An 18,857-nucleotide genomic window follows, 5' to 3' on the forward strand; every position below is an offset into this window, starting at 1 on the left:
CAGCGGTGAAAGGCCCGCGTACCGCAAAAAAAAAAATTCCATTTCTATGAAGTTCAACTTTTCAGTTTTGTGTGTGTGTGTTTGTGGATTGTACTTTTAATGTCATATATAAGAACTCTTTGCTCAACCCAAGGTCATGAAGATTTTCTCCTAAGAGTTTTACTGGTTTTTTTAAGTCTATGACCCATTTTGAATTAAATTTTGTTTTGTTTGAGAAATGGATCTAGGTTCTGTTTTGTTTTGCATAGTGATGTCCAATTGTTCTAGCACCGTTGGTTGAAATGACTATCCTTTCTTTATTATCCTTCATTAAATTGCCTTTGCACCTTTGGCAAAACTTAATTGAACATATTTGTATGGGTTTATTTCTTGACTCTCAATTCCGTTCCATTGATCTATGTTTCTATCCCTTCACCACACTGTTGTCATTACTGTAGCTTTATAGTAAGTCTTAAAATTGGGTAGGGTGAGCCCTCCAACTTTGTTCTTCTCTTTTAAAATCATTTTAGTTAATTTAGTTTTCTTTGCTTTCCATAAAATATTAGAATCAGCATGTCTACATCTACAAAAAATCTTGCAGGGATTTTTATTTATGTTTCTTTAAATCTATGAATATTCTTGAAAGAGTAGTTTGGAACTAAGGGCAGCCAGTGCTTTGACTGCAAGACAGGTAGGAATGTAAGAAGCCCATGAAAACTTGTCTCCTCCAAATTTATATGTAAGCATTTCTCTATCTCTTTTTTTAGCTATTGTAAATTTATAAATGGTCTTTATTTTTTTATTTTTTATTTGTGGTACACGGGCCTCTCACTGTTGTGGCCTCTTCCGTTGCGGAGCACAGGCTCCGGACGCGCAGACTCAGCACCCATGGCCCACGGGCCTAGCCGCTCTGCGGCAGGCGGGATCCTCCCGGACCGGGACACGAACCCATGTCCCCTGCATCGGCAGGCAGACTCTCAACCACTGCGCCACCAGGGAAGCCCTAAATGGTCTTTTTTTAAAGAAATGTTTGCAATCACTCATTGTCAACATATAAAAATACAATTATTTTTTCATATATTGACCTTCTTTCCTACAACATTGCTAAAATCCCTAATTAGTGCTACAAGTTTTTTTTGTAGATTTTTAGGGATTTTCTATGCAAACAACCCTGTTATCTAGGAATAAGGAGAATTTTATTCTCATTTTATGCTTTTTATTTATTTTATTTATTTATTGCCTTATCACACTGGACAGTACTTCCAGTATAATGATGAATAGGAATTGAGAAAGCAGAAACCCTTGTCTGTTGCCAAACATAGCAGAAAAGCATTCAGCCTTTCACCATTCAATATGATGTTAGGTCGCAGGTTTTGTAGATGCCACTTTTCATATACAATTTTAAAGGATTCCTTTTTCCACCTCCTTCCTCTCTGTGATTTCTCCCACATACTCTGGCTCTCAGAAGCACCCTTTTCTGGTGCTCTATTAATCCAGGCCTTTAGCCTCCCTGGTTTCCCTATACTTCCTCCAGTTGGGTCCACCTTGGAGTAGAGAATTCAGAGAAAAGAGCCTTCAGAGCCACTCCTGCTACTGCCACCACTACTGTAGTGTCATAGCTTCATTACCATAGTTCCATCTTGTAGGAACCTATCTCTCTAGCCCTCTGGCTGAAGAGAGATAATTTTGGAGGATAGATTTCTGTCAATGCATGATGCACTGTTCTAGGATTTGGGATACCTGGAGTATAATCCAGGATATATGAGAGGAAAAAAAAAAACAAAACACCAGGGAATTCACTGCTATATGGGATGGTCTTCAAATTTTTGTTTGCATGCTCAGTCTGACTGCTATTATTTACTTTTCAGAGTTCTCAGATAATTCCTTTTTATTTTTGGACTAGGGATTTTAGCTCTAATCAGTCAGAGATGGTGTGGAGTGTTCTCACTCCTTAAATGGAATCAAAAAACTGTCAGCTATTTTTTAAGAAAATTTCAACCTCAGGCTTACACAACATCCATGCTTACATGTCATTGACCAGAATTTAATATGACCACACCCATCTGCAAAGGCATGTGACCATATGCCCAACCAAAAAGTAGAGGCTCTGTCATTATGGAGGAATGGAAAAATAGATATTAGCAAAAAGCCAGCAATTTCTGCACCACTCTCCTTATTTCTAAAAATCTGAAGGTCTGATAGGGAACATAAACATGCAAATCATGTGTTACATTATTATATTGTAAATGCTAAAAGAGATTTATCTTGGTGAGCATAGTTTCCACACTGGAGTCTCGGTAACCCGGAGCACTTTGAGGGTAGTCGTGTAGGTCCCAAAACCTTTGTAATATTTTGAAAAACTTCACAGAAATGATATGTTTACCTTTAATTAGGTTTCCAGAGGTTAGTGAAGCATTACTCTTTGTTTCTTTGGTTGGAATTCTGTCAACTCAATTAGTAATTTTAGTTTTCTTATCCCGATTATTAGTTTAGAATAGATGTAAAATTTCTCAGTTATTAAAAATGTAAGACAGGGCTTCCCTGGTGGCGCAGTGGTTGAGAGCCCGCCTGCCGACGCAGGGGACGCGGGTTCATGCCCTGGTCTGGGAAGATCCCACATGCTGTGGAGCGGCTAGGCCCGTGAGCCATGGTCGCTGAGCCTGCACGTCCGGAGCCTGTGCTCCGCAAGGGGAGAGGCCACAACAGTGAGAGGCCCGCGTGCTGAAAAAAAAAAAAAAAAAAAAAAGTAAGACAAATTACTTTTTACTTAATAGGTGCAACGTAGTAGACAATATCTTTCAAAGAATGGGACCTTCATGTTGTTGGTAGATTTCATTAGTCTAGATTCTTTTGACAGCAAATAAAATATCTAAAATACAATTTTGTTCTTAGTTAGTTTCTCTGAAACAAAAGAGAAAAGGGGCATTTATTGGCTCATGTGATCAGGAAAAACTGGAATGGCATCATTCATGAATTTTTGAGGGTTCAAAAGTATCATCAAGCAGCTAGCTTTTTATCTCTTCACTTCTATGCAACATGGGTATTTTTCTCTTTGAAGGGACTGTAGCTATTGGCCAGATAGGCTGTTAGCATACCTTTGTAGCAACATCATTGGGAAGAGTTAATTCCTTTATCCCAGAGTCTATATGTAAATCACAGGAAAGGGATCTGATTGTCCCTACTTGGGATAGATACCCATTCCAAACCAATCACCATGGCCAAGGTGATATGGTACAAAGTTTGGCCCATCCTGGATTACAGGCCCACCTGTATGATCATGGTTTGTTACTGGATGAACACAGCAGAAGAAAGAATGTGTGTTGGGAAAAGAAAAATAACAGCCTTCATATGGAGTGCAATAAAAGAACAAAATATTACACCTGATACAATTGTCTTAGCTTTTCTTTTGGTTAAGCATCTTATTTCTTCTTCAACTCCATACCTATATCATCCATCAAGTTTTTCATTTGAGAAGGATAACAATCAGAGAAGTTCCTGAAATTATTACTTATAGTAATATATTCTAAACTTAACTCTCTTCTTTCTCTCAGGAGTTCTGAACTGTCAGTTTGTGTTCCCAAGTCAGGAATATATTCTATCATTAGAGCCAGAAAAGAAATCTCAACTTTATTTTAGCCATAGGTGGTATAGATCTGAAAGCTCTTTACTATCTTTTCTCTATCCCTTTGCCACTTTCCAGCTGTGATATAGATAGCCTAGCCCCAGGCTTGAATATTAATTTGAAATATTATAGTTTCCTACTTTAAAAAAATGTCCCAAACTATTTTATTAACATCTTTATTGGAGTATAATTGCTTTACATTTTTGTGTTAGTTTCTGCTGTATAACAAAGTTAATCAGCTATACGTATACATATATCCCCATATCCCCTCGCTCTTGCATCTCCTTCCCACCCTCCCTACCCCACCCCTCTAGGTGGTCACAAAGCACCTAGCTGATCTCCCTGTGCTATGCGGCTGCTTCCCACTAGCTATCTATTTTACATTTGGTCGTGTATATATGTCCATGCCACTCTCTTACTTCTGAACTTTCAACTGTTACTTAGTAAATATTTGTTAAATAAATGCATTTTAAATGAATAATAAATATTGTTCGTTCAGAATATCAAAGATATTTTTCTTTTTCTGAGATCTTATAATTTTCCCTCTATGCACTTAACATTCATGATGCATGTATCACCCTAACTTTATTTATTTATAATTTTTTAAATTTATTTGTTAAAAAAATTTTTTTTTATTTAGGCTGCATTGGGTCTTCATTGCTGCACGTGGGCTTTCTCTGGCTGTGGCGAGCGGGAGCTACTCTTCGTTGCAGTGCATGGGCTTCTCATTGCGGTGGCTTCTCTTGTTGTGGAGCACGGGCTCTAGGCACACGGGCTTCAGTAGCTGTGGCACTTGGGCTCAGTAGTTGTGGCACACGGGCCCTAGAGCACAGGCTCAGTAGTTGTGGCGCATGGACTTAGTTGTTCCACTACATGTGGGATCTTCCCAGACCAGGACTCAAACCGTGTCCCCTGCATTGGCAGGCAGATTCTTAACCACTGCTCCACCAGGAAAGCCCTTCACCCAAACTTTAAAATATAATATCAGAATTTCTGGAAAGGAGTTTTCCTGACATCACCTCAATTTTTAATACTTGAATGCATTTCTCACTGTTTTGTCCTTTTCCCATCATCTCAGAACCTATCCAGTGCCAAGGTGTCTGGCATTCTCAGTTCCCAAAGTGTTTGTTCCTATTTAGGAAGCCAAACCACAAAAAAATGCATGCTTAGAAACAAATCTCACTCCCTTGATAATGACTGATTTAATACTCCTTCTTTCATACCTACTCATTCTGCCATATTTCTTTATATCACCATGACTTCCACTCTAAATATGTAATATTCTTTCCCCCAGTCATTTTTACATTTGTAAAAATATGTTTTTTTCTTCTAGTTTTGAGATATAATTGGCATACAGCACTATATAATTTTAAGGTTTACAGCATAAGGATTTGACTTACGTAAATCGTGAAATGATTATAATACATTTAAGGAACATTCATCATCTCTTATAGACACAAAATAAAAGAAAAAGGAAAACAATAATTTTTTCTTGTGATAAGAAATCTTAGGATTTACTCTCTTAATAACTTTCATAAATAACATGCAGCAGTGTTAATGATATTAATCATATTGTATATTATGTCCCTAGTGCTTATTTATTTTATAACTGGAAGTTTGTATCTTTAATCAACTTTAACCATTTCCCCCTCTTCCACTCCCACCACTGGCAACCACAGATCTGATCTCTTTTTCTATGAGTTTATTTGCTTGTTTGAAGTATAATTGACCTACAACACTATGTTAGTTCCTGGTGTGCAATACAGTGATTTGAAATTTCTATACATTTTGAAATATCACCACAATAAGTCTATTTACCATATGTCATCACACAAAAATATTATAGAATTATTGACTATATTCCCCAAGCTGTGCATTTCATACCTGTGACTCATTTATTTTGTAACTGTAAGTTTGTACCTCTTAATCTCCCTTACCTCTTTCTTTCCAGCCCCCACCCATCTCCCCTCAATCACCTGTCTGTTACCTGTATCTATGATTCTGGTTCTGTTTTGTTATGTTTGTTCATTTGTTTTGTTTGTTAGATTCTACATGTAAGTAAAGTCATATGGTTTTCATCTTTCTCTGTCTGACATCACTTAGTATAATACCCTCCAGGTCTATTCATGTTGTCACAAATGGCAAGATTTCATTCTTTTTTATGGCTGAATAATATTCCATTATATATATTTATAGCATCTTCTTTATCCATACATCTATCGATGGGCACTTAGTTGCTTCCATATCTTGGCTATTGTAAATAATGCTGCAATGAACATAGAAGTCCATATATCTTTTCAAATTAGTGTTTTTATTTTCTTTGGAGATGTACTCAACAGTGAAATTGCTGGATTGTGTGGTAGTTCTATTTTCAGTTTTTTGAGGAACTGCTATACTGTTTTCCATGGTGGCAACACCAGTTTACATTTCCACCAACAGTTCACCAGAGTTCCCAATTTTCCACATCCTTGCCAACACTTGTTATTTGTTGTCCTTTTATTATAACCATTTCATCAGGTATGAGGTGGTATGTTGAGTGTATTTTCATGTGTCTGTTGGCCATCTGTATATCTTCTTTGAAAAAATGTCTATTCAGGTCCTTTGTCCAGTTTTAAATTGGGTTGTTTGTTTTTTTGATGTTGAGTTGTATGGGTTCTTTGTATAATTTGGATATCAACCCCTTATCAAATATATCTTTTACAAATATCTTCTCCCATTCAGTAGGTAGCTTTTTCATTTTGTTGGTAATTTTCTTTGCTGTGCAAAAGCTTTTTAATTTGATGTAATCCCATTTGTTTATTTTTGCTTTTGTTTCCTTTGTCTGAGGAAACATATCCAAAAATATATATATATTGCTAAGACTGATATCAAAGAGTGTACTCCCTATGCTTTCTTCCAAAGGTTTTATGGTTTCAGGTCTTACATTTAAGTCTTTAATCCATTTTGAGTTTATTTTTATATATGGTGTGAGAAAGTAGTCCCATTTTATTCTTTACGTATAGTGGTCTAGTTTTCCCAACACCAGTTATTGAAGAGGTTGTCTTTTCCCCATTGTATATTCTTGCCTTCTTTTCATAGATTAATTGACTGTATAAATATAGGTTCATTTCTGCGCTTTCTATTCTGTTCCATTGATCTGTGTGTGTTTGTTTTTATGCCAATACCATACTGTTTTGATTTCTATAGCTCTGTAGTATAGTTTGAAATCAGGCAGCAGGATACCACCAGCTTTGTTCTTCTTTCTCCAGATTGTTTTTGCTGTTCATGGTTTTTGTGTTTCCATACAAACTTTAGAATGATTTGTTCTGGTTCTGTGAAAAATGCCATTAGTATTTCGCTAGGGATTGCATTGAATCTGTAGATTGCCTTGGGTAGTATGGTCATTTTAATAATATTAATTCTTCCAATCCATGAGCATGGTATATCTTTCCATCAAGTTAATTCATCAGTGTCTTGTAGTTTTCTGAGTATAGGTCTTTTACCTCCTTGGTTAAATTTATTCCTAGGTATTTTATTCTTTTTGATGCATTTGTAAGTGGGATTGTTTTCTTAATTTCTCTTTCTAATAGTTTGTTGTTAGTGTATAGAAATGAAACAGAGATATGTATATTAATTTTGTATCCTGCAACTTTGCTGAATTCATTTATTAGTTCTAATTTTTTTTTTTTGGTGGCAACTTTAGGATTTTCTATGTATAGTATCATGTCATCTGCAAACAGTGACAGCTTTACTTCTTCTTTCCAATTTGGATTCCCTTTATTTTATTTTTTTCTTATCTAATGCTGTGGCTATGACTTTCAATACTATGTTGAGTAAAAGTCGTGAGAGTGGGGATCCTTGTCTTGTTCCTGATCTTAGTGGAAATGCTTTCAGCTTTTTACTGTTGAGTATAATGTTGGCTGTAGGTTTGTCATGTATGGATTTATTATGTTGAAGTATGTCCTTTCTATACCCACTTTGTTGAGAGTTTAAACAGGATAACTTCTCATAGTCTTTCTTACCCCTTTCATCTTGATTTTCCTTGAAAAAGCAACTCCATTTGATTATTCCTGGCTGAATTCATTTTCTCATGTTATACACTAGATTTATTACAACTTTTAAAATTTTGGTCAATTTGGTCCATGATCAATCCTGACATAGGAAAATATGGAAGTTTTGATAATCAACATCAAGATGGAAAACTGGGGTATCACTAGTCTGCCCTCTTCCTTTGACTATTTGGAATTGACATATCTTCTCTCGGATTCATGAGTCACTTTTATGTGGAAGCTTTTTTACTTCTTCTAGGTAGAGATGGAGAGGTAGGTAGCCCAAAATAATCCTGCCTATAGTTATTTACAGGTTTTTGCCATCCCCTTTCATTGAGGAACTTGCTTCTAACCAATGGAATATCTCAACATTGAAAGGATATCATGCTCATGATTAGATTATTACTTTAATCTTACTAGCAGACTCTTTACATTGGTGACTTTGAGGGCAAGCTGTCATGTTGTGAGCTGCCCTGTGGAGAGGCTCACATGGCAAAGAACTAAGAGCAGTCTCCAACTGACAGTCATCAAGAAACTAAATTTAGCCAACAATTACATGAACTTGGAAGTGGATCCTCCCCCAGTTGAGCTTTCAGATGAGATGTCAGCCCTGGTTGACACTTTGATTGTAGCTTTGTTAGAGACCCTAAAGAAGAGGACCCAGATAAGCAATGCATTAATTCCTGACTCACAGGAATTGTGATATAATAAATGTGTGTTGTTGTAAGCAACTAAGTTTGTGGTAGTTTGTCTCATAGCAATAGGTAACTAATAGAAATGTTCTTTGTGCTTTTGTGATATTCTATACATATTTCTGTCATAGCACTTATCACACTTTATTCTTCATTATACAGATGACTCCAAAATTTATATCTTTAGATTAGATCAATCACCTGAGCTTTGTATATAGAACTTCATTTCCATGTCCTATACACGTGTCAAACTAACCACGTCTACTAAACTTAATTCATCTCCAATTGCTTCTTCTAGTATATTTCCTAGCATAGATAGTAGTATCAACATCTGCCCAATTGTTCAAGCCAAAAACTTGTGAATTGTCCTTGATTTCTCTTCCCTCTATGTGATGCTTTTAAACAACAAGTCCTGTGTTTAAAATCTTTCTATGCTTTCCATGTGTTATTCTCATAATAAAGTTAAAATTTCTTATGACAACCTGTAAAGACTTATGTGGTCTGACCTCTGATTAAACTGCTCATCCATCTCTTACCACCACCTTCCACCTCTCACCCCTGTGGCTTTTCTCCAACCAGTCATTGTAAACTTCTTTTAGATTCTTGAACTTGTCACGCTTTCTCTCTTCATTATGACTTTCTGCATTACGCTGTTCCTTGTCCATGCTTATCTTCCTCATACCCCTTTTACTCAATTTGCTTCCACTCATCTCATTGATCTCAACTTAAATTCACTTTTATCAGAAGGCATGTCTTGATAATTCCCTTGTCTAACCTCTTGTCTGTGTTAGGATTCCCTCTGTCATCACCCCCAAAGCACCTGTATTCTTCCTGTCCCAGCACTTATCCAATTGTTTGTGAAAGCCTTTTAACTTGTTTGTCTCTATCATTACACTATAAACTCCATAAAGGCAAGAACTATGTCAAATTTTTTCACCAAAGAGTCCCTCGTGCTTAGTAGAGTGTTCAGTTTTAATTGATATTTCCTGTTCACTGTGATGTTGAGCACATTTTAAAGTGTTTATTGGCCATTTGTATATCTTTCCTTGTGAGGCATATGTTCAAATTGTCCATTTTAAATTCAGATTTTTTTATTATTTAGTTGTAAGAATTCTTTATATATTCAGAATATGAGTCCTCTGCAAATATTTTCTCCTCTCTGTGGCTTCTATTTTCATTTTCTTAATAGTGTCTTTTAAGAAAAGGTATAAATTTGATTAATCTCATTTATTAATATTTTTTCTTTTATGATTTTTGTATCCTAGGAATCTTTACCTAACCCAAAGTCATGAATATCTTATACTTTGTTTTCTTCTAAGATTTTTTTTTTTTAATCTTCTATGCTTAGACCAATCATCCTTTTCAGGTTAATTTTTTTGCATGGTGTGAAGTAAGAAATGAGATTCATTTTTTCCATGTAGATATCCAGTTTTTTCATCCCCATATGTTGAAAAAACTATACTTTTTCCATTAAATTACTTTGACATCTCTATGAAAATCAATTGACCAAAATATGTGGATCTTTTTTGGAAGTGTGGACTCAGTGACCATAGTTCATGAGAACTAGGTAGCCCATCCAGCAGAATATATAATGGAGAAGAAGAACCATTAGGAAAGAATGTAAGATTTCCACAGAGATTGAGAAGAGACGTGGAAAATTGTTCATTTATGATTTTGAAACTACCTCTCCCCTCTCCCCACTCAAGGTAACTCACCTACCACACAGCAGAGTAATTTTTCCTGGAATAGGTCACTTCTAGAGAAACATAAGTAGGTTACTTAGGTCGTGAAATCTATTTAATCACATGAAAAAGTGTGATTCCTTCATTAGATTTTCTTCGGAAGTTGTAGACAACAGGTGAAAATCAGGTCAGGTGCATGTTATGATTTTTGTTTTCCCGGTCTGTTTCTTAGCCCTGCTTAAGTCTCCAAGTAGATGCATATAGCTATCATGACATTAGAAAATTTTCATTCAAGCTCAGTAGATACATATAGATAAAGCCATCATGAGAAAAAGCATAATTAGGGTAATTCACATTCATGGTCACTCCTAAAGCTGAGAGTGAATGCATATAGAGAATAATAACACAAGACTAATTGATCTACATGGATAAAAGGGATAAAATGGATCCATATTTACACCTACATTTGTTCCACATCCTATGCTATTTAAATTCACAGCTTACTTTGAACTGTCCTTTAAAGGTGCTATTTGTTCAATGAATACATTTAAAAATAGTACCAGAGCCTTCTCTGGGGTTCCTCTAGCAAATTTCAAAGAAGATATTTGCATTTTACTGTATCATGGACATTTTTATTTCACTTTTCAAGAATAAACCCTACATTTTCAAATAAGCATCGCTATTCTACAAGATACTACTGTCACGAAGCCTCGTCTTGTTTTAGATGAAAGTGTCTTTATGTCTTGGTGGCTATCTCCTGTATTAACCACTTCCAAAAGGCATTGCTAATAGAAGTTCAAGATGAACCTCCTGACATCTAACATGTGCTGTGTCATCTGGAGAGTTCGAATCACCCTACAGGTATATTTGAACATTACTTGCACATATAATGTAATGACAATTTTTATATCTGAATCATCATTTCCTTATACTTCTTATTTTTCTGTATAACATATGATATTTTTTGTTTGCATCATTCTTTTGTTTATTACCTTGTTCTAGGCCATCTTGTAATTACTGGAAATTTTGATTTATCTTTCTAGCTTTTCAGTAAACTCCATAAAGATAAATACTACAGCCTACCCATCTCTGTATTTTCCAAAGCTCTAATGAAGTGCCATGAATTTGGTTATATTCAATGTATATTTGTTGAAATAATATTTTTGTATAGATATTAATAAAGACCAGGACTAATTCTATAGTTATATACTAATTATATTATCAAACTTTCACTCTAGTTACATTGCCAGGAACATACTTAAGCTTATGGCTTATCCAAGTCTCAGTAATGAGAAAACAAGTTTGACAGTGTGGGATGATTAAAATGCTTAATGTTCAATTAGCCTTCTTGGATTAAGTCTAGTAAAGGAAAAGGCAGGTAATTTAAAGTTGTATTATGGAGAATATTATTTTACAAAAATCTTAAGAAGGCAATTTGAAAAGGGCATTGATGGCTCAAAACTTAAAATATCCAAGGCAACATTTTGAAACTACTAAGATCAGATAAAAGGATTATAAATATACTGAAAGTGAGTGGTACAGACTAGAAAACCGAAAAATGTAGCTAAACTCAATATGAAGAATTTATTTAATCTAGCAGTAATAGGAAAAGGTGGACAATATAAATGACTCCTAAATCTACAGTGATATCCATTGTCATAAATTACAAACATGAGGAATGCTATGATACTAAATGTAATTTTCTTGAGTCATTACATTTCAAAGACATAGCACAATAGCAAGTATATAAAAATATGGATATATGAAATGTGAACAAATTTCCCCCACTGGGAAGCAAAGGAAATCATGGCTCCTTGTGAAGCATTACAAGAATGAAGTCAGTAATAGGCAGTTGTAAAGCTGGGGGTGGTGGTGTGTGTGTGTGTATCTACCAGCAATTGAATGTGTCCCCAGAATTCAGGAACCAACTCTGAACATGAATTCTGTGAAATTTGCCATCATCAGAAATAACTTGTTTTAAAAGATGGCTTCTGAATACACTGCTGGTAAAGAAAAGGGCTCCCAAAGCTCAGCCATTTTAGGCTTATTTTTTCAGAGCTTCAGTGTGAAATCTTCTCACATGGAGTTGCATCCTATTTCACAGAACGTGTGCTTTGTAGGGAGTCTGGGGGTGAGGCCAGTACATCCAACTTTCTATCTAATTGTGTGAAACACTGAACGAGGGATGATCTGATCTCTCTGAGAATATTTCACACAAATTCAGTCTAAAACTCCACACTTTACTTTTGGACTCTTCTGAATGTCCTCCTGAGATATAATTTGAAATTTCATTCATTGACTCTAGCTCTGTCCAATGGAGCCACAGAGTTTAACACTAATTTCGCACCTCCATTAATGCCTTTTAAATGTTTGAATTTAGTTCTCTTTTAAACATTCTATCAAGCTAGATAAACGTTTTCAATTCCTGGTATAATATGACTTCCAGTTCCCAAGTGATCCTGACTCCCACTGCAATAGAAAAATGGACAAAATATTGGAAGAGTTAATAAATGAAAGAAAAAATATAAAGTGTCAAAAAATATGCAAAAATGTTTAACTTCCATGGTAAGCAATTAAATGCTAATTAAAGCAAGATAACCTTTCTTGCATATGTAAAATTGGCACAGATGAAAAAAACCCACCAATTTTTGGCAAGGATGCAGAGAAGCAGGCACACTGTATGTTGGAACAGTAAAAACAAATCAGAGGAGTGTTCAAAAATTCATGGACAAACTTGTTTATCATATAGAAGAAAAATGACAGTGGAGGAATGGATAAATAGATTATGGCACAATGCAGCAACAGAAAAGTTGTAGGATAATTTAGTGACATTGGGAAAATGCTTGTGATTTCTTATTAAGGAGCAAAACAGGCTATAAAATAGCATATTTTATATTTATGTAATTTAACTATTATCTATAGAAAAGTACCAGATAAATACCAAGCAGTTTGTTAATGTGTGTCATACCTTTCTGTCTTCTCAATGTTTTTGATGGTGAACATGTACTACTTGTCCAATCAGAAATCGAGTGAAAACAAGTTATAAAAATACTCCCAGAAGTGGTCTGATTAATCCTGAACCTCCCTACTTGTTCGTAGACTCTCCTAGCATCTTAGGTCATAGTGATCTTTTAAATTGCTACGTCTCACATTAGATTGCTCTAAAACCTCCAAATATTTTTCACAAGTACTGCAGTTAAGTCATGCTCCTGTCTTTTTTGAACCAAAGTGCCTGTCTTTACATTTGTTCCTGTCAAATTTCATTTGGTTTCATTGAACCCATATGTTGGGCTGTTGAATGCTTTTTTTTTTTTTTGCTTCTTCTATTGTTTCATATTGAACAACCACCCACAGCTCTACATGATCCACAGTTGCATTTGCATGGTAATAATGTCCTCATCCAACATTAATGCCCTTTTATCCATCAAAGATTGTAGAGTATGCCCTTGTTTACTAGAGATGAAACACATTATAACCAGCATCACCAAAAGATATGTTGGACAAGCCATTATAATTTGAAGTTAAAACTGCCACTGAAGATGGAAGACCATTCTAAGTTAATTTCATTGTAGGTGTTTTACTTCTGGAGAAGTTCAGGCATTTGGAGCAAAATAATTTTGGAAGATTATATAGATTTTTGAGTGATTTCATAAGCATAGAAAACAGTATATTTGAAAAGTTTTACCAATGTTAGATTCAAGAACTCTTAACACTGCGTGGTGTAAGATGCTCCTGGTATACACTGTATACTTGTATTATTCAAGAATTTTAGCCATAGGACGAGGGATAGTGAGAACCTCATTTTATCCTTGCAAAGCAACTTAAGATATTCTTATCACCAGTTACAACTGTTAGAAATTGAAACCTTTGTCATTTACCAACCAGGAGCTATAGTTTCTTGTCCTTAAAAGGAATTTCACGTTGACCTGGAAGAAAGTAAACACTGGCAGGTTCTCTTCTCTAATTATTTTGTTTTTAGAGTCTCAACTAATCTGTCTCAATAGACAGACTAAGAAAATTTATATGCTAACATGCAAAGCATTTTTCTCCCAAGACAGCAGTTTCCTATTAAATGAGAAAGAACTCTAGGATGTGAAATACAATTGCTGTTAGGAGTAAAGGATTTCTAGATATCTTACAGAAAATACTATCAAAGAATAGAAAGTATTGGGAAGGGAAGAGAAATGTCGGGAGAGAGTATGAGGGGCTTCTCTCCATGAGAATACACCCTGTGCTGTTTTGGTGATGGACAACACTTATGGCCTATTTGGACCTTTTTCCTTGAACAAGTTCATATGCCAGTGTGAACAGAGAAAGGGAGGAGGGTATGAAAGAGATATTTGTCATTTTAAAATATGAGAACTAGCAGTTTCATTTTTTTTTTTTTTACTTTAAAATATCATTGCAGCACTGCATAGACCTGAAGACCAAAGGAAAATTGAAAAGGGAGGCTAATCTTTGCAAAGGAAATAGGTATCCAAAGAAGATGGGATGATCAGAGGCAAGGATCAGTCTGTATTACTTTAACCACAGATCATTAAGACATTCAAAGTCTACTGTTGGTAAATGCTTAGAAGTGTTTCTTACTTACTAGTTTCTCGTCTCACCTTCTCTGGTAAAGGAAATCATATCCTCTCTTGGCATAATAAGATCTAAAACAGCATTTTGCTCCCTAGTTTATTTTGTTGAGGTGTGGGTACTGACATCCATGTAAAGCGATTTTTTCTTGTGTTCTTGATAAGGATTATGAACATAAATGAGTCATCCATATAGCTGCACAAAACTGAGTGATTTTTTTTTAAGGCTATATATCATCATGACTAAGAATATTATGGCAGAGACTGCTAAATGTTCATCAAGTCCTGTTTGTTTTCCTCTTGGGCACACAGACAACATTGCCAGGTCACACGACTGAGCCTGGCCAGTAGAATGTGGGTGGAATTATGTACACCACTTCTGGACTTGCCTGAAAAACAAGTTCCCCATGCTTTCCCTATTAGCAGGCTACATAGGGAGGGTCTCTAAGGATGCTGTGGAGGGCAAAGCCACATGATGGAAGGAGCCTGTGTCTCTGAGTCATCCTTGGAGACAAGCTGGTTAGAGAGGAGCATCTATAGGGGACTCATGTTTTAGAGAGAAAAAACCTTATTTTGTTAAGCCACTGAAATTTGGGGGTGGGGGGTTTTGGTTACATCTATTAGCCTATTGCAACCAGGTTTTGAATCTAGGTCAAATTGCCTGGGTTCAAAACCTCATTCTATCCCTAGCTGGCCAAGCTTGAACAAGTTTCTTAAATTCTCTGTGATTCAGTTTTCTCATATGTGAAATGGTGATAGTAACATTACATACCTCATAGAGTATTTGAGGTGACTGAATGAGGTATAACAGCCCTTTAATAAACCTGACATATAAGCATAGGTTATTATTACTTTATTACCAGAAACACTCTCATTTTAAGAACATATCCAAATAGGGGTCTCTTACAGAGTTTGGAAGAGAACTGTAAGCTAATTTGTAAAATGAGAAACTATCCATGTATGATGTTCAACTGCAAGCATGCTGAGTTTTCTAGAAGAAAATAAGGGAGAATGGGAGGAGTGAAAGGAGGAAAGGAAGGAAGTAATGAAAGAGGGAGGGAGAAAAGAACGAAGACTTCTCTATTTTAAGCAGCTTACGTATTAACCCAACTTTGCTAACAGGTCTGACACAGCAAGATAGGAAATCTACTTCAGCATCAGATGGTTAATGTAGACAAAGCAAATTCTGGAGGCTGACCAACATTTTCTCTTGCCATTATCTGCAGTAGTATCCTAGACATCTTTCTGCCTTGGATATTGAATATATTGAATCTCTCTCTCTCCCCACCCCACTGCTGCCCAACTTTTTTTTTTTTCTCCTTCAATGACATATACTCTCTGGCTTTGTTCACCTCTCCTCATTTATCTTGTTGTAAAAGTAAACCAAACTGAAATATACCAGTAGTCCATTGCCACTTAGTAAGCTTTATTCTGAGACATGATGCCTAGAAATAAAGCAATATGATGCCAGAGGAAAATAAAACCTCACCAACTTCACAACTGTGCATTTACAGTTTCTTCTATAGATAGATGAAGATTACAGGTTTTTAAAGTGAATGAAAGACTACAGCAAAAGTTGTGTGAATTTGGAAAAATGAGTGAAGCATAAAATATAGTGTATGTAATAGAAATGGGTTTTACTCAGTAGCAATGACAACAAAGTTAAACACAGGGAAATGAGTGCTTTGTAGGTTAGGTAACAAGGAACCATGAAATGCCCTGCTTTTGGTCCCTTTGGAGTTTCTTAGAAGAAGCTGCTCGCTATGTAGGCAAATATATGAATTTAGCAGTTGGTTATTTTACTTGTCAAGATGTTTTTCATTTTTATGAAGGTGAACTTCTATTTTTCTGAAGTCTCCAAGGCAGGAACAAAAGGAGACATATCTGTGGAGAAAGAGGAGCCTTTTACTCCATAAACAAATTGTACCTATTCTGAAAAGAAAAAAAAAAAAAAAGTAGAGAACTAAAAAAAAAAAAATGACATTTTCTGCAATGTTACAATGCCCAAGGACAGTTCTGATCTGATGCCTTAGCAATTTACATGGAATTTTACTCTAGTGGTTTCTATAAGATTCAGCAAAAACAAGGAACAGGACAATATGCTATCTCTGAGCCACAGGAGGCTTTTCAGAACCTAGTGCATATATTTCAAAATTCTCCTCTTCTAACAGTATCACATGAATGGGCTGTAAAGAAAAAGCCCTTTCAATCTTCATGGTGATTGAGTCTTGTGGGGCATTTAATTTACCTTCCAGAGAGTATGTGGGCTCAAAATCATGTGTAGTACAAACACGAGCATGATACCAAAGGTAACATTTCACCTACCAGTACAGATGAATTATTTCACTAACCCAGGCAGCTGAATTGGTTCCAGGACGAGGACAGTTAGGCTCTGGGGATAATTCAACAACAGGACCTGCCAGTTACACCAGGCCACCTCCATACTCAACAGCTCTTAGGACTATCAGTGGCTTCATCATCCTCAATAACAAAAGAAGAAACTGACTTTTACATACTTTAAACGAAACCTAGAATCTTGTGATAATCGAACATGGCCCAGTATAAGCAACAAACATAGATGATAGAGCATATCAACAATTACTGAGATATTACTTCAATTATGCAAATATTTCTATACTTTAGTATAGACATTTCTCAGATCGTGAGTAGAATCAACATTAATTGGAGCTCTTGGTTTCCGGGAATAGACTCTTCCAATGAGTCACTTATGCATTTTCCAGCTACTCTTCTGTGCTAAAACGAACAACGCAGTGGATAAAGTATTAAAAAAGGAGACATGAGATAAGAATTTAAGTCTCAGTACTTCCATTAGTCTGTTTTATAGCCACCGGCAAGTCACTTCACCTCTACCGGTCAATTTCCTGAACTCCAAGATTCAGGAGTTGGATTGTTTGGTCACTAAAGCCCCTTGCAGTTTTACAAGTCAAGACAATTTACAAAGGCTAGCACTGGCTCCTTCAGTCATGGGATCTATGTAAACTATTAAAATGATGAGGTCTTTCCTCTTAAAACTACAGTTAAGGGAAAAGCATTTTCCCCTCTTGGCCCTGGGACTATAAATCATTTATTGTGCTAAGACATGCAAACAACTGACACTGGACAACAGAGTTTGTTCTTTGCATTTGACATGCCACATTAAACACTAGATGGGTATGCTGTTTAAAAAAAAGGTGAGCCATCTGATTATATTTTCTCACTTATTGAAATTAAACTGAGCTTATAATTAACATCCAATTAACAGCACCAGTTGAAGTACTTTAGTGTTGTTTTTTTCCTGAGGAAGTAATGAGTGATTCTCTTCTAGTGGCTTTATACTTCTGGAAAGGTCAGCAAAGTCCCCAGTTCAGACTCTTGCTCCCACATCAGCTGATTCATTCCAAATCCTCAAAGAGCAATCTCCTTATATAATTTTCTCTTTTCCACAGTGGTCACAGTTCTCTAGCCATATAATAAAAATCATGCAAATCTGAGTTTGCTTACGGTAAAGACAGTCTTCTTTGAATAGGGGGACCAATGTTCACTCACATCAGTGCAAATGGAGCTTGATGCGCTGTTTTTCGATGTGACATTAGCTGAACTGCAATCAGCAGAGGCTACGGTACAGATTGCTATACTTCCAGGTCTGATTTGTGACAACTGTGGCATCTAATTGTGTCCTCAGTTCTAGATTTAGCAGCTTCTCTAGCTTTATTCTTTTGTCCAGCCACTGAGTACGATTTTATGTACTCTTAGCAATCAGTACATTTAATCTGGATTTTCTTTCTTATTCAGGATTCAAAATGTAACCCCACAAATTTCAGATAAAGTCTAAAACAGATTTTCTGTGATTTATACGCATCAGTGAGAAATATAGGATTGCATGTATATCTTTATAAACATACACACACACACAGAGGGACTCTATGGGCATACATACAAACGTCCTCCCAAATTGCTTTTTCTTTGATAGGTTTGACAACAATGTAAAATCATATATTCTAAAAGGTTTCTAATTCACATTACCATCATAACAATATAAATAATTAGTACTTATCACTAGGCTAACTTAGAAAGGATTCAAACATCCATTTTAAAACCCCTTTAAAATTTTCTTACTTTTTATCAAGGATTCTGCAGAATTAAAAATAATGTTTACTTTATTATCTTTAGCTTGCATATTTTTATGTTGATTTCAGAAAATTGTGGCCATTTTCCACACTCCATTTGCCTAGAGCCTTGGATGCTATTGAAATATTTTTATTTTTCACAGATATTAC

General features: G+C 35.7%; 1 protein-coding gene across 1 annotated transcript in view; it reads right to left on the reverse strand.

Moving 5' to 3' along the window:
* Nucleotides 1–957: 957 nt before the first annotated feature.
* Nucleotides 958–18,857, reverse strand: part of ST6GALNAC3 (ST6 N-acetylgalactosaminide alpha-2,6-sialyltransferase 3) — a 602,379-nt gene continuing 584,479 nt past the window's right edge. Inside the window, exon 4 of the mRNA XM_073788231.1 lies at nucleotides 958–2,700. Coding sequence (XP_073644332.1) covers nucleotides 2,571–2,700 — 130 coding nt within the window. The 3' untranslated portion in view covers nucleotides 958–2,570. The remainder of the gene's footprint in view (nucleotides 2,701–18,857) is intronic.

Source organism: Tursiops truncatus, chromosome 1, assembly GCF_011762595.2.
Source record: "Tursiops truncatus isolate mTurTru1 chromosome 1, mTurTru1.mat.Y, whole genome shotgun sequence".
In the NCBI taxonomy this organism is placed as follows: domain Eukaryota; kingdom Metazoa; phylum Chordata; class Mammalia; order Artiodactyla; family Delphinidae; genus Tursiops; species Tursiops truncatus.